The sequence below is a fragment of the Astatotilapia calliptera genome, chromosome 5 (genome assembly GCF_900246225.1).
Source record: "Astatotilapia calliptera chromosome 5, fAstCal1.2, whole genome shotgun sequence".
NCBI lineage: Eukaryota > Metazoa > Chordata > Actinopteri > Cichliformes > Cichlidae > Astatotilapia > Astatotilapia calliptera.
The window spans coordinates 29,616,533-29,644,179 of NC_039306.1; the positions used below are offsets into that span (position 1 = coordinate 29,616,533).

Sequence of the window (27,647 nt, forward strand, 5' to 3'; positions counted from 1 at the left end):
ATCAGTCATAAGCCATTGCCCAATGAGTGTGTGGTTTCATAACACAGACCATGCTCCATTTAAAACATGGTATGACGGAGGTTTTAAAAATGAACCCTATATTTTTTCAACATGACCCTAAATGAGTGACATGAACTCATCATGAAAGTGATTACAGGGGTGAAGACAGAAAGTCATTTTCCCATACGCTTTTCAACAACCGGAAGTCTTTATGCAACCTCAGCTATCGCCATCTGGTGGCCTTCGGATAGACTGCAGGTTTAACGCACTTCCACCCCGGCTCTGTTTGTCTGCCTCAGAAGCTAGATTTTATTCTATGAACACAACATGTCCATATGTGAAGACAACTGCAGTAAAAAGCCGTTTAGTGTCAAGTGTTAAGCTGTTATAGCAGGATGCTGTAAAGTCATATAATCCGTCTTAAGTACGGATGTAAGTAAGTGGGGATGTTTATTGAAGACATTATGTTATTTCCTCGATAGCTGGTGAAGCAGTGAAATCCCCCTGTGTTTGTCTTTATGTGCGTTTGCCTGCCTTATTTTGTTAAGCTAAACTGCTCTGTCCTGAGTGCACGCCCTTATCACATTCCATATGTTTGGATCAGCTGTGACGGACAACAATTGCTGGCCCATATTCGGCTCGTGCCGTCGCAATACAACTTCTGCTGCCAAACTAATTTACTCCTGCCGCCAGCACTTTTCATAGTTGCCTTGGAAACAAAACTTGTCGTAGCCTTTCTGTTTAGTGAAAGTGAAGTAATTGATGCATTATATGCTAATCAGAAATAACAGTGTGGGTAGGATGATGTGGATGTTCACCCGGTTGGCATACCAAGCAGATGCAGATGAGTATAGAGCTGTCTTTTTCCTGGGCAGACCTTTGATGATGAATGCCAGGCGCAGCTCTGCTGATGGAAACGTCTGCTTCCTGCTCAGCAGACCAGCAAAGACACAGTCAATGGAATATTAAAATCATTATATCTGGGAATGGAAAAAAAATGCGAGCATTGGAAGCAGGAAATAGTGTTGCGATAAACAGCAGCGATAGTTCAAAAGAAACCATTTCACCTGACGGCTGCTGCTGTCGTCATCACTCACATTCCCAGAGCAGGTAAACTGCCTGTATGATGGACAATGAAATGGCCCGCAGAGTTAGATGATGACTTTAATTGGCTAAGAGGCTCAAAAAAGGTCTTAAAAGAAGAATGAATGTGTGCTATACTGCACTGGTTGCTATTACTGCTAAATGCATTACTTTTAATGCACCATTTAGACAATGGCCTAAATGGCAAAACAAAACTTCCTTTTTCTTATTGTTTCTATTTGTTTTGCTGTTTTGTTTTGTTTTCTTCGTCCCCCCCCCAAACTGCCACTTTTTTAATGAGCATTTCTCTATATGATGGAAAATACAGAAGTGTCTCCTGATACAGTAACAGTGATATGGGCTTCTCACAGCTGACAGTAGGAAAAGAAGAGGAAAATGGAATAAAGCTGAAGTGCAGTGTTGTAAATTATTTAGTGCAGGGGCCGTAGCAAAGATCTGACAACTTGCTCATTTAGGAAGATTAACAGATGTGGCAAATCACTCTGTTGTCAATCTGCTGAACTAAAGAACTATGAATAAATTGGCTTTCATATCTCCACTGGGAACTATTCTTTATGAGGGACCTCTTTTCCTTCCTCTCCCTCCACAGTGTGACTAAAAATAAAAATAAAAATAAAAAGGGATACATTTGTTATCTAACGGCACTGAGGGCCATTGTGTTGCATTTTCCTCTGTTGCCTTATCTCGTTCATTCAAATTCTGCTCCGACTGCAACTTCTGAATCAGTCTTAGTTACAGGAGGGAGCACATTTGTGCAAGTTTTATGTAGAGCTGCACGTAATGAGAATAACACAGCCCTGCTGGACAGGAGATAAGTGTGACCCGCACAATACAGAGAGACCACCATCCATAGATTTTCGTAGAACAGACAAACGTCCTTGTACCAGAGCAGCTATGTTGTTATAAACTGCTGAGAATCTCTCACTCCCTTTATGAGATGCTTTTGAATTCACGTCTGACGTATTCACTTCTATAAGCCGTCCTCCAGCAGAAGAGCACTCAAACATAGTGAAGATGCTTATATGTAGGCATTAATCTGTCAGTGGCCAGAGCCTTGTTTCATGGCTGCAGACGTATTGTCCAAGAAGAATAAGAGCTCCTCTTTACCATCTATTACTTTCTCTATCTCCCATCTCTCTCCAAGCCACTGTTTAGGCAGGAAGCCTCGTGCTCAGAGAAGATGTTGTCTTGTTAAATGGTACGAGTGAGCAGGAAATGGATAACGGCCAACCTTGATAATTTTACATCCTGTTCTTCAAACAAAAGAGTGAATCACTGGAATTTTCTTTTACTGCCAACACAGAATGAGCAAGTCTCATTTTCTGTTGTCAGGCCTCTTATACAATAACCATTACACAAGTTATGTTAGAAACAAACCTCAGAGTCTACAGATGTGCTCTAAAGCCCTGATGGTGCTTTGAGCTAAATGCTAGGTATTTGCTGATGAAGGCCGATGATGGTCATGGCACAGGACTTAAAGTTGGATAATCAAAGTCTTGGAACCTTAACTCTTTACCACTTGAAAGTAACCTTCGAATCGCTTTTCTGAGCTGTCATGTTTCAGGCCTGCTCATATACCACAATGACTGGATTATCATAAGAGGTTAGCGAGAGTGGTCACTGCTTTTGACTCACCAAGGTTTGACACACGTACAGTGGGGCAAAAAAGTATTTAGTCAGCCACCGATTGTGCAAGTTCCCCCACTTAAAATGATGACAGAGGTCAGTAATTTGCACCAGAGGTACACTTCAACTGTGAGAGACAGAATGTGAAAAAAAAATCCATGAATTCACATGGTAGGATTTGTAAAGAATTTATTCGTAAATCAGGGTGGAAAATAAGTATTTGGTCACCTCAAACAAGGAAAATCTCTGGCTCTCACAGACCTGTAACGTCTTCTGTAAGAAGCTTTTCTGTCCCCCACTCGTTACCTGTATGAATGGCACCTGTTTGAACTCATCATCTGTATAAAAGACACCTGTCCACAGCCTCAAACAGTCACACTCCAAACGCCGCCATGGCCAAGACCAAAGAGCTTTCGAAGGACACCAGGAAAAGTATTGTAGACCTGCACCAGACTGGGAAGAGTGAATCTACAATAGGCAAGCAGCTTGGTGTGAAAAAATCAACTGTGGGAGCAATCATCAGAAAATGGAAGACATACAAGACCACTGATAATCTCCCTCGATCTGGGGCTCCATGCAAGATCTCATCCCGTGGGGTCAAAATGATCATGAGAGCGGTGAGCAAAGATCCCAGAACCACACGGGGGGACCTGGTGAATGACCTGCAGAGAGCTGGGACCAAAGTAACAAAGGTCACCATCAGTAACACACTACAACGGCAGGGAATCAAATCCCGCAGTGCCAGATGTGTTCCGCTGCTGAAGCCAGTGCATGTCCAGGCCCGTCTGAAGTTTGCCAGAGAGCACATGGATGATACAGCAGAGGATTGGGAGAATGTCATGTGGTCAGATGAAACCAAAGCAGAACTTTTTGGTATAAACTCAACTCGTCGTGTTTGGAGGAAGAAGAATACTGAGTTGCATCCCAAGAACACCATACCTACTGTGAAGCATGGGGGTGGAAACATCATGCTATGGGGCTGTTTTTCTGCCAAGGGGACAGGACGACTGATCCGTGTTAAGGACAGAATGAATGGGGCCATGTATCGTGAGATTTTGAGCCAAAACCTCCTTCCATCAGTGAGAACTTTGAAGATGAAACGAGGCTGGGTCTTCCAACATGACAATGATCCAAAACACACCGCCCGGGCAACAAAGGAGTGGCTCCGTAAGAAGCATTTGAAAGTCCTGGAGTGGCCTAGCCAGTCTCCAGACCTCAACCCCATAGAAAATCTGTGGCGGGAGTTGAAAGTCCGTGTTGCTCGGCGACAGCCCCAAAACATCACTGCTCTCGAGAAGATCTGCATGGAGGAATGGGCCAAAATACCAGCTACTGTGTGTGCAAACCTGGTAAAGACCTATAGTAAACGTTTGACCTCTGTTATTGCCAACAAAGGTTATGTTACAAAGTATTGAGTTGTATTTTTGTTATTGACCAAATACTTATTTTCCACCCTGATTTACGAATAAATTCTTTACAAATCCTACCATGTGGATTCATGGATTTTTTTTTTTTTTTTCACATTCTGTCTCTCACAGTTGAAGTGTACCTCTGGTGCAAATTACTGACCTCTGTCATCATTTTAGGTGGGGGAACTTGCACAATCGGTAGCTGACTAAATACTTTTTTGCCCCACTGTATCTGTGACAATGTTATGGTTTCTCTTGCAGTGGCACACAAGGACGGGGCCCACTTTACGTCAAAGCAGGAAGAAGAGCTTGACAGCTTGTTGCCTCACAAGTGAAACACTCACAATGCAACAATGTGGCTACTTATAATGGCCGTTTAGCCTTCGCACGGCAAACACAGACTGATGCTCTTCAATTCAACTTCCTTCCTATGAATTCATGAATTTAGATCCCATTATTGCAGATATTCATCCCTGATAATTAAGGGGTGACTCAAACTCTCCTTTAAGGCCTAAATTAAACTGCAATTAATCAAGCAGTGTGATCCCTTTGACACAAAATGTCAAAGAGACACAGTGTGTCAAACATAGCATCTGATTGGAGGAGACAACCACTGAGTAAAAACAGCCTTTTCACCCTGTTCGACACAAGCAGTAAATTGGCTGGAAATTAAAACTAATGAGCAATTACCCTACCAATGAACTTCTATTATGTCTGTTTTCTCAGCGCTCTCCAACTGAATCCCAATTTCTACTTATTTAATTAATCTGAATAAATATGACACTTGTCTTTACTTCCTTAATCTTTCATTGTGCTCACCGTGAGAATGCAGAGAGAATACATTTTCCATTCAGATGCACATCCGAGAAAATAACTCATAATCTCCCAGCTCCTCCTGAAAGACTGTGAATGTGGGGCGCAGCAGCCACTATTGGTTCGGTCTATTTGTATATTCATAAATACTTTATTTGCATATTGCTTCTATTATGAACCTACAGCCAATATTTCTGCCATATTAAAGCCATATTTACCCTTTCGAAAAGGTCGGCTTGCACTCTGCTTGAACCGACGGCTCGTTTCTGATTTAATCTTGTATCTCCTACCATGAAACTACACATGAAAGACCTTACAGCATGATACAGAAATGACTTAAATATCTAACAATCTAATGAATAATTCACCCACTCGATCAGGCCCGAGCCAAAACAGTACGACCGAGTACAGCTTTGATGGTGGAATTCAAAACTGTAGTCAATCGATGGTGATGTTAATAGGAAGTTAATACCCTTTTTTGACAGAAGTTTTTTTTTAATAAACTTTAGTATTACTGTGCAAACACTTCAGATATAGGCAGAGCTCATAGGAGAATCGCTGTCATTACACAAAGCATAAAACCCAAATGACTGGACTTCCTACAGAACTCCATTATAAATGTAAACAGCATATGGGCAAGCATGCTTGAATGTACATTGAAACTGGACTCACAAAAAAAAGGGTCTTTTAAAAGGATCACTACCACCACCTTCAGCTCACTATTTGTAAAACCCATTATGCATACATAAGGAGCAACATCATATTTCTTAGCAGTGCCACATACAAACAGCTCAACTGAACCACAAAAGGAGACTAGGAAAAAAATCTAACTCTACCCACAACTCTATTGTGTTGTTATGCAGTCACGCACGAGGTAACATAAAAGCCGGAAATCGTCATACTGCTGTTTTTGAAAGAAGCTTCTTATTCTGTGTGTCTGAGTCATTGCGCGCCGTCATTTGCCTCTTTTTTTTCTTTTTTCTCTTGTCTGCGTGGACACTTTTGAGCACTTTCAGGTTCTAATTGTTGGGCCAGCCATAGATGCATCGTAACAGGAATAAAGTGAAACACCATTTGCGACATTAATGGACTAATTATGCAAATTAGATACCAGTTTTCATCCCTCACGACATGGTGAGCTTTCTGCCACAAAGCCCGTTGTTCAGGCTTCTCCTTTCTGCTGGTTCACAAATATCTTTCTAAATCTGAGGTGATACTGCTGGCTGCTGATACATGTCTGCCCACTTGACCGAAAAGCCTGTGCTCACTTATCAAGAGCCCGAGCGTCTATTCCCACAACAGCAATCTGTGTCATAGTTCATGCTGGCAGATGAAAACAAATCTCTGCTGTCATGCTTTAATTCCCTATAAAATGGTGATAGCACGCAGAAGTAGTGTTTTGTTTCTGAGCTGTTTTACTCGCTGGAAGGTGTAACACAGACAAGATGGTTTTAACAGCAAGCAGTGTCGTTGTTGGACTCACAATTTATAAAATAAAATGTTTATATGTAACCATCTGAGCAAACAGAACTATCAGTGTTGGAGAGCTGTGAGGACTCAGCCTTTGTTATACGTAGACCAATGCTGCTCTCTAGTGTAGGTAATGGCAACAAGGAAAAGAAATATGCCGTGTGTGGATTAAATGCAAGTTACTGCTGGTGGGCCCTTGTGAATGGGCTCTTGTCAGGCAGCCTAAAAGTCTGTAAGGAGTTGACAAGGTTTCCCTGTGCCTTAGTGGGTGCCACAGGCCAAACACGGGCACTTTAGACTGATTTATTTGTTCTAAATTACATGCTTAAAATGTGCCTTGTAGTCTGAAGCAATATCAGTGGTCAGTAAGCCTACAAAGGTGTGATATAAATGCTAGTCTATTTCAATTTCCTGAAATTATGCAGTGCCAGACTTGAGGGATCCACATGGAGGTCAGAGCACAGGGCAGTTACAGATTAGTGATTTAAAATGACACCGTACTGATTCAAAAATCAGCTACAAGGCAGCATGTGGGCCTCAGTGTCTTTTTTCAGGCTTATTTAACAAGACAGATGTTTGCCATCATTGGTATGGATCCCACATGTTCACCAGCCACTCAGTTAGGTACACCTTACCATGGGTTCAACAAGGCGTTGGAAACACTCCTCAGAGATTTTTCATATCCAAATATGCTCTGCTGGATTGAGATCATGTGACTGCTGAGGCCATTTTAGTACAGTGAGCTCACTGTCGTGTTCAGGAAACGCCCAGCTCTCCAATCAGAGCTTCTGTTTTGCAGATTGTGGTTACGGGTATGTGGAAAATGGATTTAACATGTTTCTACTAACTGTTCGAACACATTTACTGGCTGTCTTTCGGATGTAGTCTGAATTGGTTTTTTCCTTTGGTGAATGCGTCTGGCTGCCCTGGCAGTGGTGAGTTGGATCACAGCATGAAGTCTCTAGACTGGACTACAGTAGTATGAACACTGGATGATAAACATTTTTCTCTCTTTATAAATTTCTCCTGCTGCTGTTTTATTTATGTCTTTTCATTGTATTTCAGCTTGATTGTCTAATCTAATGTATTAACCATGTGTTGTTGTTTTTTTATTTTAATAAAAACTCTTTAGAGTTATTAATAAGTTTTTGTTTTATTTTTGATTTTGTTGCAATGAGACACACTTAGTGAGTAGTTGGAGGTGCTCTTTAGCGTAGATTGCCTCTCCAAGTGGCCAAAGTTAGTTGCAATGATTTGTAAGTTTAGTGGCAATACCGTGGTAACAGAAATATTATTATAATAAACTAATTTATCGAATTCTATGGACTTTATGTTGGTTAACAGTTCTTCTATTTGTTACATAAACTACTGAAATTAATCTCCGACACCTCTGACTTTCCAGTAACAAGGCTCTGTTCCTTTATGTATATATATATATGTATATATATATACATATATATATATACATATATATATATACATATATATACATATAGAGGGAGTGCAGAATTATTAGGCAAATGAGTATTTTGTCCACATCATCCTCTTCATGCATGTTGTCTTACTCCAAGCTGTATAGGCTCGAAAGCCTACTACCAATTAAGCATATTAGGTGACGTGCATCTCTGTAATGAGAAGGGGTGTGGTCTAATGACATCAACACCCTATATCAGGTGTGCATAATTATTAGGCAACATCCTTTCCTTTGGCAAAATGGGTCAAAAGAAGGACTTGACAGGCTCAGAAAAGTCAAAAATAGTGAGATATCTTGCAGAGGGATGCAGCAGTCTCAAAATTGCAAAGCTTCTGAAGCGTGATCATCGACCAATCAAGCGTTTCATTCAAAATAGTCAACAGGGTCGCAAGAAGCGTGTGGAAAAACCAATGCGCAAAATAACTGCCCATGAACTGAGAAAAGTCAAGCGTGCAGCTGCCAAGATGCCACTTGCCACCAGTTTGGCCATATTTCAGAGCTGCAACATCACTGGAGTGCCCAAAAGCACAAGGTGTGCAATACTCAGAGACATGGCCAAGGTAAGAAAGGCTGAAAGACGACCACCACTGAACAAGACACACAAGCTGAAACGTCAAGACTGGGCCAAGAAATATCTCAAGACTGGTTTTTCTAAGGTTTTATGGACTGATGAAATGAGAGTGAGTCTTGATGGGCCAGATGGATGGGCCCGTGGCTGGATTGGTAAAGGGCAGAGAGCTCCAGTCCCACTCAGACGCCAGCAAGGTGGAGGTGGAGTACTGGTTTGGGCTGGTATCATCAAAGATGAGCTTGTGGGGCCTTTTCGGGTTGAGGATGGAGTCAAGCTCAACTCCCAGTCCTACTGCCAGTTTCTGGAAGACACCTTCTTCAAGCAGTGGTACAGGAAGAAGTCTGCATCCTTCAAGAAAAACATGATTTTCATGCAGGACAATGCTCCATCACACGCGTCCAAGTACTCCACAGCGTGGCTGGCAAGAAAGGGTATAAAAGAAGAAAAACTAATGACATGGCCTCCTTGTTCACCTGATCTGAACCCCATTGAGAACCTGTGGTCCATCATCAAATGTGAGATTTACAAGGAGAGAAAACAGTACACCTCTCTGAACAGTGTCTGGGAGGCTGTGGTTGCTGCTGCACGCAATGTTGAGGGTGAACAGATGAAAACACTGACAGAATCCATGGATGGCAGGCTTTTGAGTGTCATTCCAAAGAAAGGTGGCTATATTGGTCGCTGATTTGTTTTTGTTTTGTTTTTGAATGTCAGAAATGTATATTTGTGAATGTGGAGATGTTATATTGGTTTCACTGGTAAAAATAAATAATTGAAATGGGTATATATTTGTTTTTTGTTAAGTTGCCTAATAATTATGCACAGTAATAGTCACCTGCACACACAGATATCCCCCTAAAATAGCTGAAACTAAAAACAAACTAAAAACTACTTCCAAAAACATTCAGCTTTGATATTAATGAGTTTTTTTGGGTTCATTGAGAACATGGTTGTTGTTCAATAATAAAATTATTCCTCAAAAATACAACTTGCCTAATAATTCTGCACTCCCTGTACATATACATATATTCTTTATTTGTACAGTATTTCATTAAATGTACCTGTGTATTCTACCCCTACCTATAATCCAACTAATAGCACCGTGTTGCTTAACCCCTTCTTTAAGATACATGCCCACCTTTGTCCACCTCCGTCACAGCCTGACATCAGTGGGTTTTTCTCAGGGTGGAAAGCTCATTCAGATCCACTGAAGACATTACATAACATAGTATGTAAGTATCGGTGGTTTGTATTAAAAATCTAATCTGCAATGTGTCATTCAACCACACATCTGAGACAATAGCTTGTACTTGGAGGCCACTTCTGTGCCACGGCTCATTTTCTGTTCTTTGACAGAGATGATATGATTGGTTTTTACCTGGCTACTGCCGTCATTCAGTCATCTTTTACCATGTGTCCGTCTCCAGGTCCCCCAAAACTGAGCAATAAAGATGAACATTTTTACCTGGGGAACTAGCCAGAGCAATGAAGTGAACACTACTGACAGGAAACTGCAAAGTTTACTGACTGGAAATAACGGTCAGAAAAAAGGTCACATGAGACAGTGCTGCAGCGAGAAGACAACGTATTCATACTCAAGTTGTGTGGGTGTTTTATTTTTGTTTGTTTCTTTTGTTTTTTAATTTGCTGGTTTGTTTTTTGCAGGTGATATAGTGAAGGAAAACCATAAAGTTGCATAAACTATACTTTATTGATATACCTCAAATGTTAGATCATTGGTAATGTTCAGTGTAAATACAATATAAACTGCATATTTAGTTTTAATATGTTACATTTTATCAGACAAGCTTCATAACAAAGAAAGCATGAGGCAGTTTATTCCACCAAACAGAAAATCAGATGGTTTTATGGGCTCTGTGCGTACAAAGATCCAAAACAAAACAAAGGCTATTTCAACTTCAAGTTTTCAAAGATCTCAGTCAGAGTGATTTCCACCTGCTGTGAGAATTGTTCTTGCCCAGACAGAGTGCCACGCTGCTGGGGGAGGCTTGTGATGACATGGTGTAGAAGCTGCAAGGGGCCTGGTCCCCTCTGTAGGAGATGGTACTGTAAAAGACAGGGTTGCTATGGCCGCTTGTCTGGTCACAGTGGGACTGAGAGGCGCTGTTGTAAACGTCCATGCAACAGCACATGCAAAGGAACAAAGCCTGGAGTCTGCTGGGTTCAGGCAGGTTTGCATTCTTGGGTATAATAGGTCTGTGCTCCTCTGCAGGAGAAGAGAGGAGGCTGACAAAGCTGTTGCAACCCTCCATGGGAAAGGTAAGCCTGCAAAGTTCATCTTCATCATCCTTACATAGGTCCTCAGCAGTTCCTTCTCCAGTGTCCACGATCTTCCTGTACTCCTGCTCTTCTTCCCCTGCTGTGGAGCTCCCATCAAGCTCACCTGAGCTTACAGTGAGAAACCTCAACACCACCAGGTTAAGAAATGCTCTGATGACCGTCAGCCCAACTAGAATGTACATGAAGCTAAATGCCACGTAGGTAGGTTGCTTCTAGAGGGCATCTTTTGTCTGCAAGGCTACAAAATCTCCAAACCCAATGGTAGTAAGTGTGACAAAGCAGTAGTAAGAGGCATTAAAAAGCTCCAGCCCTCAAAATAGGAAAAGGCTGCAGCTCCTACAAACAAAGTGCTTACCCAAGACAGTAAACCCACCAGGACCATGTTTCCCATTGACACCTCTGTCTTCTGTAAGCCCAGGCCCTGCTTGACTCTGCTCAGGAGGTATCTCACAAAAGTGTTGATCCTCTCGCCCAGGCACTGGAACATGACCAGCGTCAGAGGGATGTCCAAGAGCGCATAAAACATACAGAAGGCCTTTCCAGCATTGGTGCACGGAACAGCATGGCCATAACCTGCAAAGTCAAAGAATAATACAGGTCAAAGGTTGAGTACTACTGTTTCATAGTCATCAAGCTCCATAGACATCAAACTAGTATATTGCTGCTGTAAACACTGCAAGGCAGGGATACTCACACATAACTCAGTGCAGGTTAAAGTCAAGTCTTTAAACTAATGTGAGCAAACATGGTTAAACCACAGATCAGTCTCACTAAAACTGCTTGCTGATGCTGTGCCAGGAAACATTTGGCTATCTCTCTATAACTGCAGCTTAACTGGTTTGGTCCAATCATGCTGTCCTCGTTAACCTCATTTCCAGAAGCAGCTGCTAGCGGTGTACATGTGTAAAAGCTCTGTTAATACCAGTGTCCGCCACCTCCACAGCACTTAATAGCAAACTGAGAAACTTGGGAGGTGCAACTAAAGAGAAGGTTGGTGACAGAGCAGGCTGAACACACAGTGATAAGTGAACACTGTTTATTTGGGAATACTTAACACTAGAGGCAGCGGATTGATCTAAATATCGATACCAATGCTGGTATTGGTATCAGATCAGTACTAGCGCCTCAGTATCGATACTTTGTTTCTATCCTCTATGTTCAGTATGTCCATGGAATTGTGTTAAATAAATAAGTATAATAGAAATGAAAAAATACAAGTCAAACACGGGCTATGAAAAATATCGGAACTTTTTTTATGTTGACTGTCACATAATTTTATTTATAGCCTCTGGCACATTGAAACAACAGAAGCTGACTGAAAGTCCTTTAGTGATAAGCACATTTACATTCCAGGTCTCCAAAAAAAAAACCCACAAAAAGCTGGAAAATGTGTTCAGACTTTGCAAACTGATGATTAATCTCATTCATCTCACTGCCCTCTCCGACATAAGCCATCTTTATCGTTAAAAGTATCTGTATCAGTATTGGTATCACCAATACTGGCCCTGTATTTACATGGTATTGGCTTGATACCAATATTTTTCGATACCAATATTTTTCAATCCTGCACACCACAACGTAAGATAAAAAGTGTTTACTGGACATTAACAGCAGGTTTTCTCACTTTAAGCCTGATCAGCTTTTTAACCTGTTTATATTTCTGCAATTAGTTCAGCTTTTTGGGAAATGGTAAGGACATAGGTGATTAACAAAAGGCAACTGTTTCTACATAAGATATGAAGCTACCAAGCTGTAAGAAAACATAGTGACACTTTAGCTTCTTAACATTACAGGGCGTGCACTCTTACAAAGGTGGTTTCACTCAGTCCTTTGTTCCGCAGTCTGAGGTTGGACAGGAAGGCTGGAGCTTATATCAGACCAATAAGACAGCACGTGAGAAATTGTAACTGAAAAGTGTTATTGTTTCATTGCTTTAGGTCTGTTCAGGCCAACCTTGGACTGCTCACCTATCCAGTGTGTACTCACCTCTTGCCTACTGCCAACTGGGATAGGCCCCAAGGTGGCTATAAGAGATTAAGGCTTCTGATCTGTACTTTCTTTGTCACATAGAGGTGGTTTAGGTATTTTAAGAAAGGGTTGGGGGGTTTTTTACCATTAAAAAATAAAAAATAAAAACTTTCAAAAACTTTGCACACTTCTTTACTACATATGCAGCTGCCTACATAATCACTTTACTGATATTTTGCTGAAAAGGCCAAACTACATCTATCTTATTCCAAGAATTTGGACCTAGAACAACAACAGCAGGTGTTTCTGGACAGCTTTGCTTTCTGTAAATGGGCTAATTTAAAACAAAACAAAACTTTAGCTACATCCCAGCATTACAAGGAGTAATAATTCACAATCAAAAAATCATTTAGGTAGGCCTAGTTTATGTGTCTATCTTCAATGAGTTGCTGTTCAGGGTCCAAAAAAAGAAAAACTGTCAAAAAAATTACTGCAAAAATCACACAATACCGTGAAGTCAGGCCACAACATTATATACTTGCCAATTGTAGTGATAACGGTGATGCCAAAGTAAAAAGAGCCGACGAACTTCCACTGCCTCCCAGCGCGATGCGGCTCTGTCTGATGGACCACTCACTAGATCTGGTTGAAATCATCCTCGTACTTTTTCTTCAGCTCGCTCAGCTTCTGCTCCAGCGCCTTTTTTTCTTGAACTCTCGCTTTCTGACTCTAGTGCGTCAAAAACTGCGGCTCCTACAAGCAGGTAGAAAATAATTGAGAGGATGAGAGAGAGGGTCCTGATGTTCTGCGTCCTCATCCTCAAATCCAGAGTGCCCGGAGGAGGCGGGGAGGGTGCTGCTGCTCCTGCTGCTGCTGCTCAGAGGCACAGATGCACATGGGTTTCGCTGGTCTTCACGGTGTAAAGAGGCCATGGGCCTGTTAGGAGTACAGCATAGGTCTAAATGGCTTGAAAGTGTAGCCTATAGTATTAGCGTGTGGTCAGGTGAAGCATGCTCACATAACCTCGTTTACTGAACTTTAAGAGGACTATGAGGACTTTTAACAAGTGCTAATGTGCTCAGTTCGGTTTCTTGAAACAGTTACAGTTATATTCGCTTTGATGTTGCAAGATTTCAGCATAGGGTGTTTAGTTTGTTTCACGTTTTGTGCTAGAGTATACATTTCATTTCTTACTTTAAATTCAGTTATAAGACAGACTGGAAGTTAGAAACTCACGCATGATACAATATGTCTAAATTAGAGCAGGACTATATTAAACCTTTTCTATGGGAAAAGCACAATAAAAATCATTAAATGTTCTACTAATGTAATACATGTGCATCACTGTATATAAAATATGACTGTAGTTGCTAACACCTTTTCTCTAGCGAATTTGAGCATATTGGCTATCTTTCGTCTTTTTTTCCTTAAACCGGTGGTCATCAGGAGGGATGGTTCTGAATATTCCTGCAGAAGCTCCATGTCAGTGATGTCTTAAAGCACATCCTGCTTTAACCTCCATTTTACTTAAACTGCATTTGACTGATTTGTGAAAATGGTTATCACACTGTATCAAAGAAGACCTAAAATTAAACAATAGACACCTTGAGGTCCTTTATATTTTAAGGTAAAGACCCTACAATAATACAGAGTAAACCCCAACAATCACATGACTCCCTATGAGCAAGCACTTGGCAACAGTTGGAAGGAAAAAGTCCATTTTGACAGGAAGGAAACATCTGGTAGACCCAAGCTCAGGGAGTGGAAATCATCTGCAACGACTGGTTGCGGGAGAGGGCAGAGACAGGATGAAGGATGCACTGTGGAAGAGAACGAGAGATTAATAGCAAGTAACAAGTAGAAAATGCATTTTTTGAAGAAACTGCAGTGTGAATGCTGATCGCTGAATGTTTTGAGCAGAATTGAAATGATTGCTAAAGTTAAGCTAAAAATGTTAAATGAGCTGAAAAATACAGAATTTTTCATCTGAAAAAAAGTGCAGAAATGTTGAAAGCTGAAGTTCACACAGAAGAAGAGGTTGAAAAGTAGCTGAGCATGTTTAAAATGTGCATTTGAAAAAGCTGAGTAATGACAAAAGAAAATTTAAAGTCAGGAAACTTCTGAATGAATATTAAAAGTTTGTATCTGTTTGTTTTGAGAGATGCCTCAAAACAAACAGGTTTTCCGCTTAGGCAGCGGTTGTCCTTCTCTCCTGGATCAGCTGGAGCTTTCTTTTGGCACCTGAAAAAAGTCCCAGCTGGACTTTTGTCAAAGCTGGGAAAACCTGTAGTGATCCTGTATGTGTCAGGAGTATGGGAACAGTTGAGACGAAGTTTTTCTAAACACCGTGTCTCTATGGCTTTTAAACCCCAAAACACGCTGAGCCAAAAATTGGTCCACCCCAAGGATCGTGTCACCAGACACAAACAGAGTAACATAGTGTACGCTGTTAAGTGCCAGGAGGATTGCCAGGATTTATACATGCCAGACCATTTATACACGTACCACCTGTACGTTCAAGTAGTATTTGCTACAAACAAATACGGAAGCTTAATCAGCATCCACACTAATTAAATGTAAAGTTGTGTATTCTGTACCTCACATATGTGGCAGCCTTTTAAAGAAACCCAGCATCACCAGCTACCCTTTCTGGACTCTCGTCCATGTGTTATTTTGCCCTATGAAATACTCCTGTCTGGAGTAATCACACTACCCGCAACTATAGTATTACTCTCAGCAGTGAGGCATTAGCTGGTGGCAGCGTTGACCTTTATCAAGCGTACATAGCTGCTGAGCCAACTACCACCCTAGCTGTGGTCATTAACTACATTCTGCGCGCTTGCCGAGTGAGGCCGTCTGTAGAGGTGGTTTGTGTGTACGTATCAGTGCAACTGTGCAGGGCCCTCGTCTGAGGGGCCTTCACTGAGATTTCCTGTGGCATCTGTTGGATTTTCGCACGTGCTAATCGGGTTCACGGCAGCGCGATCAGAAAACAGGCCAACTGCCTTAGCTCCATGCTGCAACTTATTTCACTTTCACAAAGTTCCCATCTATTTTAGGAGGGCAATCCAATTTGTGGAAACTATTCTTGCACTGAAGTGAGCCATAAAGAGCCTAAGATCTGTCATTAAAATCCACAGTTACTGCCTCCATTCCCCGCAGAACATATGACTATCACTATGCTGTGTTTTCATCTTCTACAGCCAATACAGGACCTTAGCTGCTCTGGTAAGCACGAATGAATCGACTGCCATGCAGAGGTTAGTGATGTAGCATTCTGACAAGTCTTTATTTCCTCTAATGGCAGAAAGAACAGTCCTGTTGAAATGAGTATGAGAGATAACAGCCTCATCATGGAGCACTAAGTGAATGCACACAGTGCTTAAACAAGTACAGATCAATTCCTTTTGCAAACTTCACGTCATAGGAAACAAATATTACCAAAGCAGTGTTATATAGTCATAAATATATAGCTCATTGTAGCGTGCCATAAACCCAAAAAGCAACTGAGTTTATAATAAGGGCGTCTGTGCTGGTTTGAAAACTCCATTCATGAAATAATGGCACTGCATTATCTGATGTACTCATCCCATATCTCTCTGTTCAGCAGGACAATTCATACAACCTGTTATCTCTCATGGGAAGACATTAAGAGCAGGATGTCCACCGACTCAGGTCCAGACACTCATCTGTCCAAGTGCCATTCTCGTAGAAAATGAGCCATGGAAATATACTGCAAACATGATGCTATCTTTGCATTGATAACAGCCACAGTGGGAATACGGGCAGTGGATACGATGATAATATAGTATAAAAATCCGGAGCATTTTTATCATAAATATAAAAATTCTAACTCTTTTTAAAAAAAATAAGTAGAGGCTTCACACATATTTGCAGACAAACATGTCTTTAGTGACAAGGCTACAGTGTCACAGAGGGAAACAGGCTTGAACTTTGCAGCTAATCTCAACAGTCCTTTGAGCCTTTTAGCCAAAAGGGCATGGACATGGTCTGTAAGTCATGTACGTCAGAAAGGGCTCCTAATCAAAACACCTGCAGTGAAGATGACTCTGACTAGAGAAAGTACTCTTCTAATTTAACTTGAATTTATTCTAATTTATCAAATGCAGAAAAAATCTCATTTTTAAACACCTGCAAATTGTAATATTTACTATTAATCATATTGAAGTGATGAATTTAATGTGACTCAAGCGCAAAGGGAAGTTGGAAAACTTCTGTGATTTCATATATAAAAAAGGCAGGTTTTACTCGAGCTTTGGCTGCCCTGGGAGGGAATAATATTTACTGAGTGTACCTCACTATTGGGGTGAAGGTGTGACTAAATTATGGGTTATCTGTGCAAAGGGGATTCCTGACTGTTTATGCAATTACAGGTAAACTTTGTAGCTTTTTAAGCTAAAAATAGGGTTTTAAACCAAGTCCTGGAAATCTAAGGTGTTGAGCCCCTTCACTGGTGCAATGTTTAGGTTTAATTTAAGGGATGTGTCCCATACACTTAAACCGTGATCATTAATAAGATGAATAAATATAGAAATATATTTTAAAAATTGGTTTATTAATTAGATATACAGCCAAGTCACATTACAATATCATAACAGTGAAATAACACTAGCCCAAGTGAAGGTATTTGGATTTCTGACATGGTTTACTTTTAAAAGAAAATTAACTTTTACACGTCAACCAAGTTTTCCCAAACTAAAGTCTAGTCTACTTTTGATTTGCAGCAGCGTGTAAATAGTCGGTAACATGATGCCGGCGGTCGGTAACATGTTGTTTGTCGCCGCAAAGTTTAGTTTCGGTTTTCTGTGAAGTGCGTAAGGGAAAGCGAAACAGACTGACCGATTATCTTCACGCATGAGGGTTATGTCGGTGCTGTGTCGCTGCTGTAAAGTAATAATGCATTGGTTTGGATACAATGGGATTCGCTCGCTTTGGCACTGGATAGTGCGCCACAGGAATCCTTTACTGTTCTTGCTTTTTCCACTGGTTCCACTGTTTAGATTTTTAACTTATTCAAAGAAAGACGGAAATGAGCCTGAAACAAGCGACGACAACACACGTCTACTCAGGAATTCACTTGACGATGAAGAGAAGGCTATTAGTGCCGGACAGAAGAGGACCTCAGACGAAGATGGGGTGCCCGTGAGCAAGCGAGCAAAGTCTAACCAAGATAACTTTCAAAATGATCGAGTTGAGACCGCTGATAAAAATGTGAGTAAAGAAATGAACATTTACAGTAAGGTGATCATGCAGGTTTCTCACCAAACGTTTTAAGTTCGTATTCTGTGAATGTAAAAACCAGAATTGATCAACTGTATAACAGGCAACTTGGAGATACAAACATGGCACAATGTTTGCTCTTTACTTTATTCATTTTAGGTTTCTATGGTACACCCAAATGAGTCTGAAATGCGCACGGAAAATGCAGTTGACGAAGGGAAGAAGCTGACAGGGCCGGAAGAAGAAGAGGAAGAGTTTGACAGCACAGAGTATCGAGTTCACACTACGGATGAATTCTACTGCGACTATGATTCAACCTGGGAGACCGACCCGAATGAGGAGAGCCCACCGAGCAGGATCAGACAGTCAACAAACTCCAACTATGTAAGTAAGCCAGTGCCTGTCACAAGTGCTTTGATTTTCCACGTCTGCTCAAAAATCATTTACTTAGGTGATAGCTCTGTTCACATTTCTTGATTTTTCCTGCAAGAAAAAATCACAAAGATGGCTCAAAAAAACAACAAAGAGCCAAAGGAAGACATTTAAAATTTTCCAAAAGAGATTAAAATCAGTGGGAAAGATAAAATGGACATAAATAACAATGGTGAACAAAGAAGTAGATAACCAGAAACATTTTTAGAGTGGTGACTACATTTTGTGTTGTGAAATATATCTCTGAAATAATCAATATGAGATCAACAAATGAATACAAAGAGCCACAGAATGACATATGCACAAAGACAGAAACCCATTTATTGTAAATAAAGATGGAGGATCTCCAAGGATGATCTTTGGGTTACTGAATGTCTCCTTTAGCTGTGCAGTGTTACCCCTGAACTCCATTTGTCTTCTGTGTTCCAGTACAACTTCAGCAGATTTGAACGTGCTGCGAGAGACATGCAGAACTACAGACATGACTACCCTGTAAGTCTCACACACACACACTGTAAACACACACTCTCATGTTTAAGCACAAGCCAAGCACATGTTGTTCTTTTATGTGTCCCTGCAGAGCCAAATCAAGACACAGCACAGGAAGAAGAACACAAATGTATGTAAACGTTTGTTTTTAGATTTATTTCAAAGAAGAACAAAATAAATGGTTTGAATCAAATTCTTTTCTCTTGTGTAGGATGACAAGTCTAATCTGAATTTCTACCTTGGAAAGAAACGATCGGTGCCAGATGGTAGGCCTTTTTAGTAGAACAAAGTATAGAGTCAAGTATGTCCATAAAGTGGAAGTGAAATAAATGTTTTTCTGTAATTTATTTGTTCAAGAATGAGAGCTTATAAAATTCATTATTTTATTCAACTAATCCTCTCAATATTTCCATGTCATCAGAACCTTAAGTGGCCTTAAACGTTACTGATATTACACAAGAATGCTATAATCATGAGATGTCAAAAAAAAAGATATTTTTTGATACTGACATCAGTTTGAGCCACCTCAGTGATCACTGGATAAATCGTAATCTGTGCAGCTTCTTTTACAAACAGATTTATTTGCTGTGACTTGTATTTGTTACCAGGTGTCAGCATAACTGAGTTCCATGAACAATGGCATGGAGACTATGAAAGCCTTGAGCACGTGCACACATATATTCAGTGGTAAGTTACTCTATAGTCACAAATATGATGTAAAAAGTTCAGTTCCAGTTTGTAACGACATTTTCTCTCAAAGGTTGTTCCCACTGCAAGAACCAGGAGTGAACTATGAGGCCAGTACACTGACAAAGGAAGAAATTACGGTAAACCTGTGAAAGTTACCAAGTTATGATTTAAAAAGAAAACATGTCTTATACACTGATAGAGGTTCGATGTTTCCTTCAGGATTTTCTTAATCACAGCACTGCAAAGCAAAACCTGGTGAAGTCGTACGAGCTCATGTTGGACTTTTATGGTATCGTGTTGTGTGATGAAAAAACTGGAGAAGTCAGGAGAGCAAAGCACTGGGAAGAAAGATTTGACAACCTTAACAGGTAAAACTACCTCTGAATTTAAAAAAAATCTGTGTGCAGTAAAAGTGACAAAAAGCTGTAAATGATCTAATTTTGGGACTGATCACTGTCTGACAGTCACACACACAACAGCCTGCGCATCACTCGCATCCTGAAGTGTCTGGGAAACCTGGGTTACCGTCACTACCAAGCCCCTCTGGTCCGCTTCTTCCTGGAGGAGACTCTGGTCAACGGACAACTTCCAAACATCAGGGACAGCGTCCTCAGCTACTTTATGTTTGCTGTACTTGATAAGAAAAAGCGCAGACGTCTCATCAAGTATGCATATTTGAACTATGAGCCTAAAGATGAGTTTGTGTGGTGCCCAAAGAAAATCCAAAAATTGTGGTCAAAGCAGCCCAAGGCAGCAAAGGAAGAGGCCGCTGACTCTCTGGAGTCGCAGGAGGACACTGTGATTTCTGACAGTGAAGCACAAGAAGAGGAAAACCTGTCTGAAGATGAGTCGTGTAACAATGCAGAGTATGAGTCTCATGAGGGTGAAGAAACTTTCAGCCATAATGAAGATTGATTGATGACAATGGAAAGCTTATGAATAATACTGATAAATTGCACTGAAGTATGGAGTGATTTAGTTCAACACTATAGATCTTAGATTACTAGCAGGTTATTGTGCTTTACACACTGAGTCAAAGGGCTTGATTCTTTATAGAAATGTTTGTTTACTTCAACATTTACAACTTAAAGTTTGGATTTTTATTCGCAATTAATTCTTTTTCTGAACATAAATAATGAAGCGTTCTGAAATGGATGCATGTTTTACACAAAATTCAAGGGTTAATGTTATTGTGTGACTATGTGGGATCAATTACTAAATGTTTTTGCGTTCTTGTGTCTAGAATTAAAACATTCTCATTCAGAAAGTTCACATCTTGTTGTTTGATATCTGTCTTAATTTCCTTTCAGAGTTGCATATTCAAATCGCAGGTTAGTAAAGGTTGTGGCCAAAATAAAATTAGAGGGTGGCAAGATAAAAAATGTTACAGTCAGTTACAAAGCCAATTCATGTATTACTACAGTTGGTCACTTTACAAAAGGACATAAAAATCTCTGACAGACTCCCAAATATTGCTGCCCATCAAAGGTTAACAGCCTCAACTGTTCACTTTCTAATTCTGTCACCTGACTCCTTACACCAGCAATCATCACAGCTAAACAACAATGGGAAGGCAAAGAAATTACACACAACTTTAAAGTTGAATACTTGCTCCGTTAATATTTGAAAGAAAAGGGTTTTTAAAACTGAGGCAAATTTCATCAAATGGGTTCAAACAGTTGAGCTGAAACAAAAATAGCTTGTGTTCCCACCAGACTGTGAGCACCATCTTTTGCAGGCTCCACAGAGACAAAGGGAGAGCATTTAGATTTCTTTCTTTTTTAAAAAAGAAAAATCACCTAAATCGACAGCATGGATGGGAACAGCAGGAATGTAACTGAGAATATTGCTGAAGTAAAGCTTTAATGTACTTTTACCTTATTTAGGTATTTCTATGCCACTTTCTGCTTTTACTCCACTGTGTTTATAATGCAAAGATTAGACTTTGTACTCCATGCTGAAAGGCAGAGGAGAGCGAGCGTTCTCAATTGCAGGTCCGATGCTTTGGAATAACCTTCCCCTCCATATTAGACAAGCGTTATCAGTGCAGGTCTTTAAGTCCAGATTGAAGACCTATTTTTATTCCCTGGCTTGTAACTTTGCAGGAAACTGACACCTTTCTTATTAATTTTATTGTATTTTTAATAATTTTATTGTATTTTTAATTTTGCTAGTTGTTTTGATCTGTGTTGTTCAGCACTTTGGTCTGCCTGGTGTGTTTTTAAAGTGCTATACAAATAAACGATGATGATGATGATGATGATGATGTGAATGATTTTAAAGCTCTGATTTCTTGCTTTTATTATTTTGCAGATAAATTGCATTCCTATATATCAAGTTACCCAGCCATATACACTGGTGTGGGAAAAGTGTTTGGGGTTTTTTTTTGCTATTTTGTCACACTTAAATGTTTCAGATCATCAAACAAATTTAAATATTAGACAAAGATAACACAAGATAACACATATAGTTACTTAGATTACATATTCTGATATCCTGTATTCAGTGTTGGGAAGGTTACTTTTAAAATGTATTCCACTACAGATTACAGAATACATGCCCCAAAATGTATTTTGTAACATATTCCATTACATTACTCAGTGAGAGTAACGTATTCTGAATACTTTGGATTACTTAATATATTATCATGGTTTTTTACAACTACATGAATGTACTATTGTTGTGTGATTTATTACTGTTACTGCAGGTTACTCGCCATACCAATACCAACTAGATTTTTAAATCTTAATATAAAGTGAGTAACAGTAGGTGGACATTAGATAAGGCTGCACTTTTTGCAGCAATCTCGTATATAAAACTATACCGCGTGTATATAAAACAGGTCTGTGGCTCCGAACTGTAAAGGCGTAAAACCATAAAGGGACCTCTGGCTAATATGTCGGGTTCCATGTCGGGTCGTAGCCGAAAACTAGCTTTACTTTGTTGTCCGGGTCAACTTTGCTAGCGAGAGACAGAGAGAGGCGTTGAAAGGCTTCTCCAATGGAAATTATTGAAAACACGAACACAGTGTACAGTCGAGTCTTAATAGCTTACTTACAACTGGGCTACACTGCCCGTGAGGCTACATTCTTTAGGGCAATGCTTGTAACACTTTGACTATTGCTTTCATATTAAAACATTTTTTGAAGAATCATTTTTTAAAAATATTTCTTCACGTCATTATGTGGCCACAAGTAGGGGTGACATGGGCCGCTAGATTGAGACACAGGCATTAGAGGCTCTTAATGCGTGCTTTGTTTGGGTTTCCACCGGCGTGGAATTACCAACAAGAGAGAGGGGACAGCCTAACATATGAAACAGGAAAAGACCCCCGTGTAATCCATTCATTTCAACAAAGTAACTGTATTCTGAATACCACCTTTTTAAACGGTAACTGTAACAGAATACAGTCACTCATATTTTGTATTTTAAATACGTAACGGCGGTACATGTATTCCGTTACTCCCCAACACTGCCAGTGGCCACCCTGCTCTGTTCACCCCTGTGTCACCTTATTTTACAAATCCTGGAAACGCCCCTGACCTGCATCAGTGGGCGGTGCTAAACACTAGTCTCCCTTTGATCTGCAGACAAATACATAATAGTTACGCTATAATATTAATCATGTATATCCTGCCTATATAAGCAGAAGAAGAAGAAGAAGAAAGAAAGTTAGCATGTTCTTTTCTGTGCTCCTTTTATATAATTATAAGGGAACATGATATCTGTATTCTGTCTGCAAAGTTGTCTTTGGACGGGAAACGTGAAAGTGAAACAGACTATGAGATATAAACATAATGGCGTGGTTTAGAAACAAGAGCTCTGCTTCACCGGACTCAACTTTGGACAGGAAAGTAGACAGAAATGAGTCTAAAACAAGCACAGAAAACGAAGATTCATTCAGAAGTTTATCTGAAGACGCAGAGGGGGATGTCAGTGAGGGTCAACATGAGGCTGACGAAGGCCGGGAGTCCGGGAGGAAGCTGCCAGGGCCAGAAGAAGAAGAGTTTGACAGCAGAGAGCATGGAGCTGGCACCACGGTTGGATACAGTGGGTTTCGCTCGCTTCGGGATTGGATAGTGCGCCGCACACAGATGGTGTTTGGACCTTTAACTTTTTCAAAGAAAGACAGAAATGAGTCTGAAACAAGCGATGACAACACACGTGCACTCAAGAATTCACCTGACGATGCAGAGAGGGTTATTAGTCCCGAACTAAAGAGGTCCTCAGATAATGGTGAGGAGCCCGAGACCAAGTGGACAAGGTCTAACCAAGATAACTTTCAAAATGATCGAGTTGAGACCGTTGATGAAAATGTGAGTAAAGAAATGAACATTTACAGTAACAGGTGATCATGCAGGTTTCTCACCAAACGTTTTAAGTTCGTATTCTGTGAATGTAAAACGTGAAAAAGAATTGATCGACTGTATAACAGGCAACTTGGAGATACAAACATGGCACAATGCCGTGGTTTGCTCTTTACTTTATTCCTTTTAGGTTTCTATGGTACACCCAAATGAGTCTGAAATGCGCACGGAAAATGCAGTTGACGAAGGGAAGAAGCTGACAGGGCCGGAAGAAGAAGAGGAAGAGTTTGACAGCACAGAGTATCGAGTTCACACTACGGATGAATTCTACTGCGACTATGATTCAACCTGGGAGACCGACCCGAATGAGGAGAGCCCACCGAGCAGGATCAGACAGTCAACAAACTCCAACTATGTAAGTAAGCCAGTGCCTGTCACAAGTGCTTTGATTTTCCACGTCTGCTCACAAATCATTTACTGCAGGCATAAAAGGAGCCACCTGTCACAGGCCCACAGGCCCAAGGTGTTAGATGGCCCCTCCAGAGAACTTTATTGAGGTGATAGCTCTGTTCACATTTCTTGATTTTTCCTGCAAGAAAAAAATCACAAAGATGGCTCAAAAAAACAACAAAGAGCCAAAGAAAGACATTTAAAATTTCCCAAAAGAGATTAAAATCAGTGGGAAAGATAAAATGGACATAAATAACAATGGTGAACAAAGAAGTAGATAACCAGAAACATTTTTAGAGTGGTGACTACATTTTGTGTTGTGAAATATATCTCTGAAATAATCAATATGAGATCAAAAAATGAAAACAAAGAGACACTGAATGACATATGCACAAAGACAGAAACCCATTTATTGTAAATAAAGATGGAGGATCTCCAAGGATGATCTTTGGGTTACTGAATGTCTCCTTTAGCTGTGCAGTGTTACCCCTGAACTCCATTTGTCTTCTGTGTTCCAGTACAACTTCAGCAGATTTGAACGTGCTGCAAGAGACATGCAGAACTACAGACATGACTACCCTGTAAGTCTCACACACACACACTGTAAACACACACTCTCATGTTTAAGCACGAGCCAAGCACATGTTGTTCTTTTATGTGTCCCTGCAGAGCCAAATCAAGACACAGCACAGGAAGAAGAACACAAATGTATGTAAACGTTTGTTTTTAGATTTATTTCAAAGAAGAACAAAATAAATGGTTTGAATCAAATTCTTTTCTCTTGTGTAGGATGACAAGTCTAATCTGAATTTCTACCTTGGAAAGAAACGATCGGTGCCAGACGGTAGGCCTTTTACCAGCACCCAAATGTCCTTAAACTGAACATAACATACATGTGTTTTCATTCAAGAAGAAGAGTTTAGTAGATCTGTTTTGTTATTCATCTCATCTTTTTCAAGTATTCAAAATATCTTCATGACATTGGAATAACTTCAGAGACCTGAAGAAGAATACCATTTCACACAAGGACATGGAGTCAGAAAAAGATATTTTATAGTACAGAAATATCAGTTTGAACCACCTCAGTGATCACTGGATAAATCGTAATCTGTGCAGCTTCATTTGCAAACAGATTTATTTGCTGTGACTTGTATTTGTTACCAGGTGTCAGCATAACTGAGTTCCATGAACAATGGTATGGAGACTATGAAAGCCTTGAGTACGTGCACACATATATTCAGTGGTAAGTTACTCTATAGTCACAAATATGATGTAAAAAGTTCAGTTCCAGTTTGTAACGACATTTTCTCTCAAAGGTTGTTCCCACTGCAAGACCCAGGAGTGAACTATGAGGCCAGTACACTGACAAAGGAAGAAATTACGGTAAACCTGTGAAAGTTACCAAGTTATGATTTAAAAAGAAAACATGTCTTATACACTGATAGAGGTTCGATGTTTCCTTCAGGATTTTTGTAATCACAGCCTTGCACAGGAAAACCTGGTGAAGTCGTACAAGCTCATGTTGGACTTTTATGGTATCGTGTTGTGTGATGAAAAAACTGGAGAAGTCAGGAGAGCAAAGCACTGGGAAGAAAGATTTGACAACCTTAACAGGTAAAACTACCTCTGAATTTAAAAAAAATCTGTGTGCAGTAAAAGTGACAAAAAGCTGTAAATGATCTAATTTTGGGACTGATCACTGTCTGACAGTCACACACACAACAGCCTGCGCATCACTCGCATCCTGAAGTGTCTGGGAAACCTGGGTTACCGTCACTACCAAGCCCCTCTGGTCCGCTTCTTCCTGGAGGAGACTCTGGTCAACGGACAACTTCCAAACATCAGGGACAGCGTCCTCAGCTACTTTATGTTTGCTGTACTTGATAAGAAAAAGCGCAGAGGTCTCATCAAGTATGCATATTTGAACTATGAGCCTAAAGATGAGTTTGTGTGGTGCCCAAAGAAAATCCAAAAATTGTGGTCAATGCAGCCCAAGGCAGCAAAGGAAGAGGCCGCTGACTCTCTGGAGTCGCAGGAGGACACTGTGATTTCTGACAGTGAAGCACAAGAAGAGGAAAACCTGTCTGAAGATGAGTCGTGTAACAATGCAGAGTATGAGTCTCATGAGGGTGAAGAAACTTTCAGCCATAATGAAGATTGATTGATGACAATGAAAAGCTTATTCATCTTATGCTGAATAATACTGATAAATTATACTGTGTATGGAGTGTATGCAGATCCAGTGATTTAGTTCAGCAGTGTAGTTAGTCAAAAGGCCTGATTCTTTATGGAAATGTTTGCTTACTTCAGTATTCATCAGCTTTGCATATTTGAACTATAAACCTAACGATGGGTTTGTGTGGTTCCAAAGGAAAATCCAAAACGTTGTGGTCAGGGATGCCCAAGCACAGAAGGAGACTCTGAATCTTAACAGTGATTTTTATGCTGCTCTCCTTCCTGACACAACCTCAGAGGGATATGCGTCTCCTTCTGGTATTGAAGATTGATGTTAAATGTTAGGTGAATGTCTAAACCACTATACCATGTGGACAAAATTTATGAAACACTACTTAAACATAACTACAAAATTGTTCACGCCCCCCTGGAAATAAACTTTTAAACTAGAAAAGCCACAATCCTTCCTTTTCCTGAAACAACTGACATCAACCCATCTGTGGTTAGATTCAAGCACCTCTGTCTGTAATAAAAAAGGATGAAATGTGATGTTTTTACTGAAATGCCAGGCAACATTACTGGTTGTTTTTTTCGGTCAGCTAAATTTCTGTCTTCAGTTATGTGTTTTTTAAGGAAACTGTCGGTTTCATTAATATATATCACGTTACATGGATATTGTATCATATAAATTCATTCTCAGTCTTACAGGTGATAAACCCCACACCTTCTTTGGTTGCATAAAGGTTGGATAATGTTATATTGTTTATGCAGGTTACAATTTGAAGTGGCCTTGAAGAGGCTTGCTGATACACTAAGTCTGTTTTTCCTCCTTATGGTTTTAAAACCATTCAGGTACTTGAAGTTTTTACCCTTCATCACCTCATATCGTTATTTTTTCATTGCTTTTTATTTTCCTTGCAGATGTAAAAAAAACAAAACAAAAAAAAACAACCCAAAACAATTCGAAGGAATTTTTTTTTCTTGTAAGCTTTCGGGTTATTTTTCAGTTTCATTTTAAACTGTTTTAAATTGCTTGACGCTGGGTGGGATAACACTTAACCACCCCCACAGGTGGATCTATCTGGCTTATGGTGGCGTAAAAGTTTTCTATTGGACTGTCTAGTCGG

General features: G+C 40.2%; 2 protein-coding genes and 1 pseudogene across 2 annotated transcripts; 2 read left to right on the forward strand and 1 right to left on the reverse strand.

The window, feature by feature from the left end:
• Positions 1–10,212: 10,212 nt before the first annotated feature.
• On the reverse strand, positions 10,213–13,553 carry LOC113021732 (potassium channel subfamily K member 3-like; annotated as a pseudogene).
• A 4,048-nt stretch (positions 13,554–17,601) lies between these two features.
• LOC113021733 (opioid growth factor receptor-like protein 1) lies at positions 17,602–20,804 on the forward strand. Its single transcript, XM_026166451.1, has 9 exons — positions 17,602–17,968; positions 18,137–18,361; positions 18,839–18,901; positions 18,990–19,028; positions 19,110–19,164; positions 19,507–19,585; positions 19,659–19,725; positions 19,808–19,956; positions 20,053–20,804. The coding sequence occupies exons 1-9, from the start codon at positions 17,612–17,614 to the stop codon at positions 20,501–20,503; spliced, it is 1,485 nt and encodes a 494-aa protein (XP_026022236.1). The 5' UTR covers positions 17,602–17,611; the 3' UTR covers positions 20,504–20,804.
• A 2,422-nt stretch (positions 20,805–23,226) lies between these two features.
• On the forward strand, positions 23,227–27,444 carry LOC113021734 (opioid growth factor receptor-like protein 1). Its single transcript, XM_026166452.1, has 9 exons — positions 23,227–23,904; positions 24,086–24,310; positions 24,864–24,926; positions 25,015–25,053; positions 25,135–25,189; positions 25,510–25,588; positions 25,662–25,728; positions 25,811–25,959; positions 26,056–27,444. Exons 1-9 carry the CDS (start codon positions 23,386–23,388, stop codon positions 26,504–26,506), a joined length of 1,647 nt encoding a protein of 548 aa, XP_026022237.1. The 5' UTR covers positions 23,227–23,385; the 3' UTR covers positions 26,507–27,444.
• The last annotated feature ends 203 nt before the right edge of the window (positions 27,445–27,647 follow it).

Bases quoted from the DNA above. Each gene is read 5' to 3' on its own strand.
- LOC113021733 (XM_026166451.1), top strand. From the start codon at position 17,612: ATGAGGGTTATGTCGGTGCTGTGTCGCTGCTGTAAAGTAATAATGCAT. The intron at 17,969-18,136 runs GTGAGTAAAGAA...TATTCATTTTAG, and splicing joins TTGAGACCGCTGATAAAAAT to GTTTCTATGGTACACCCAAA. The intron at 19,029-19,109 runs GTATGTAAACGT...TCTCTTGTGTAG, and splicing joins ACAGGAAGAAGAACACAAAT to GATGACAAGTCTAATCTGAA.
- LOC113021734 (XM_026166452.1), top strand. From the start codon at position 23,386: ATGGCGTGGTTTAGAAACAAGAGCTCTGCTTCACCGGACTCAACTTTG. The intron at 25,054-25,134 runs GTATGTAAACGT...TCTCTTGTGTAG, and splicing joins ACAGGAAGAAGAACACAAAT to GATGACAAGTCTAATCTGAA. The intron at 25,729-25,810 runs GTAAACCTGTGA...TGTTTCCTTCAG, and splicing joins TGACAAAGGAAGAAATTACG to GATTTTTGTAATCACAGCCT.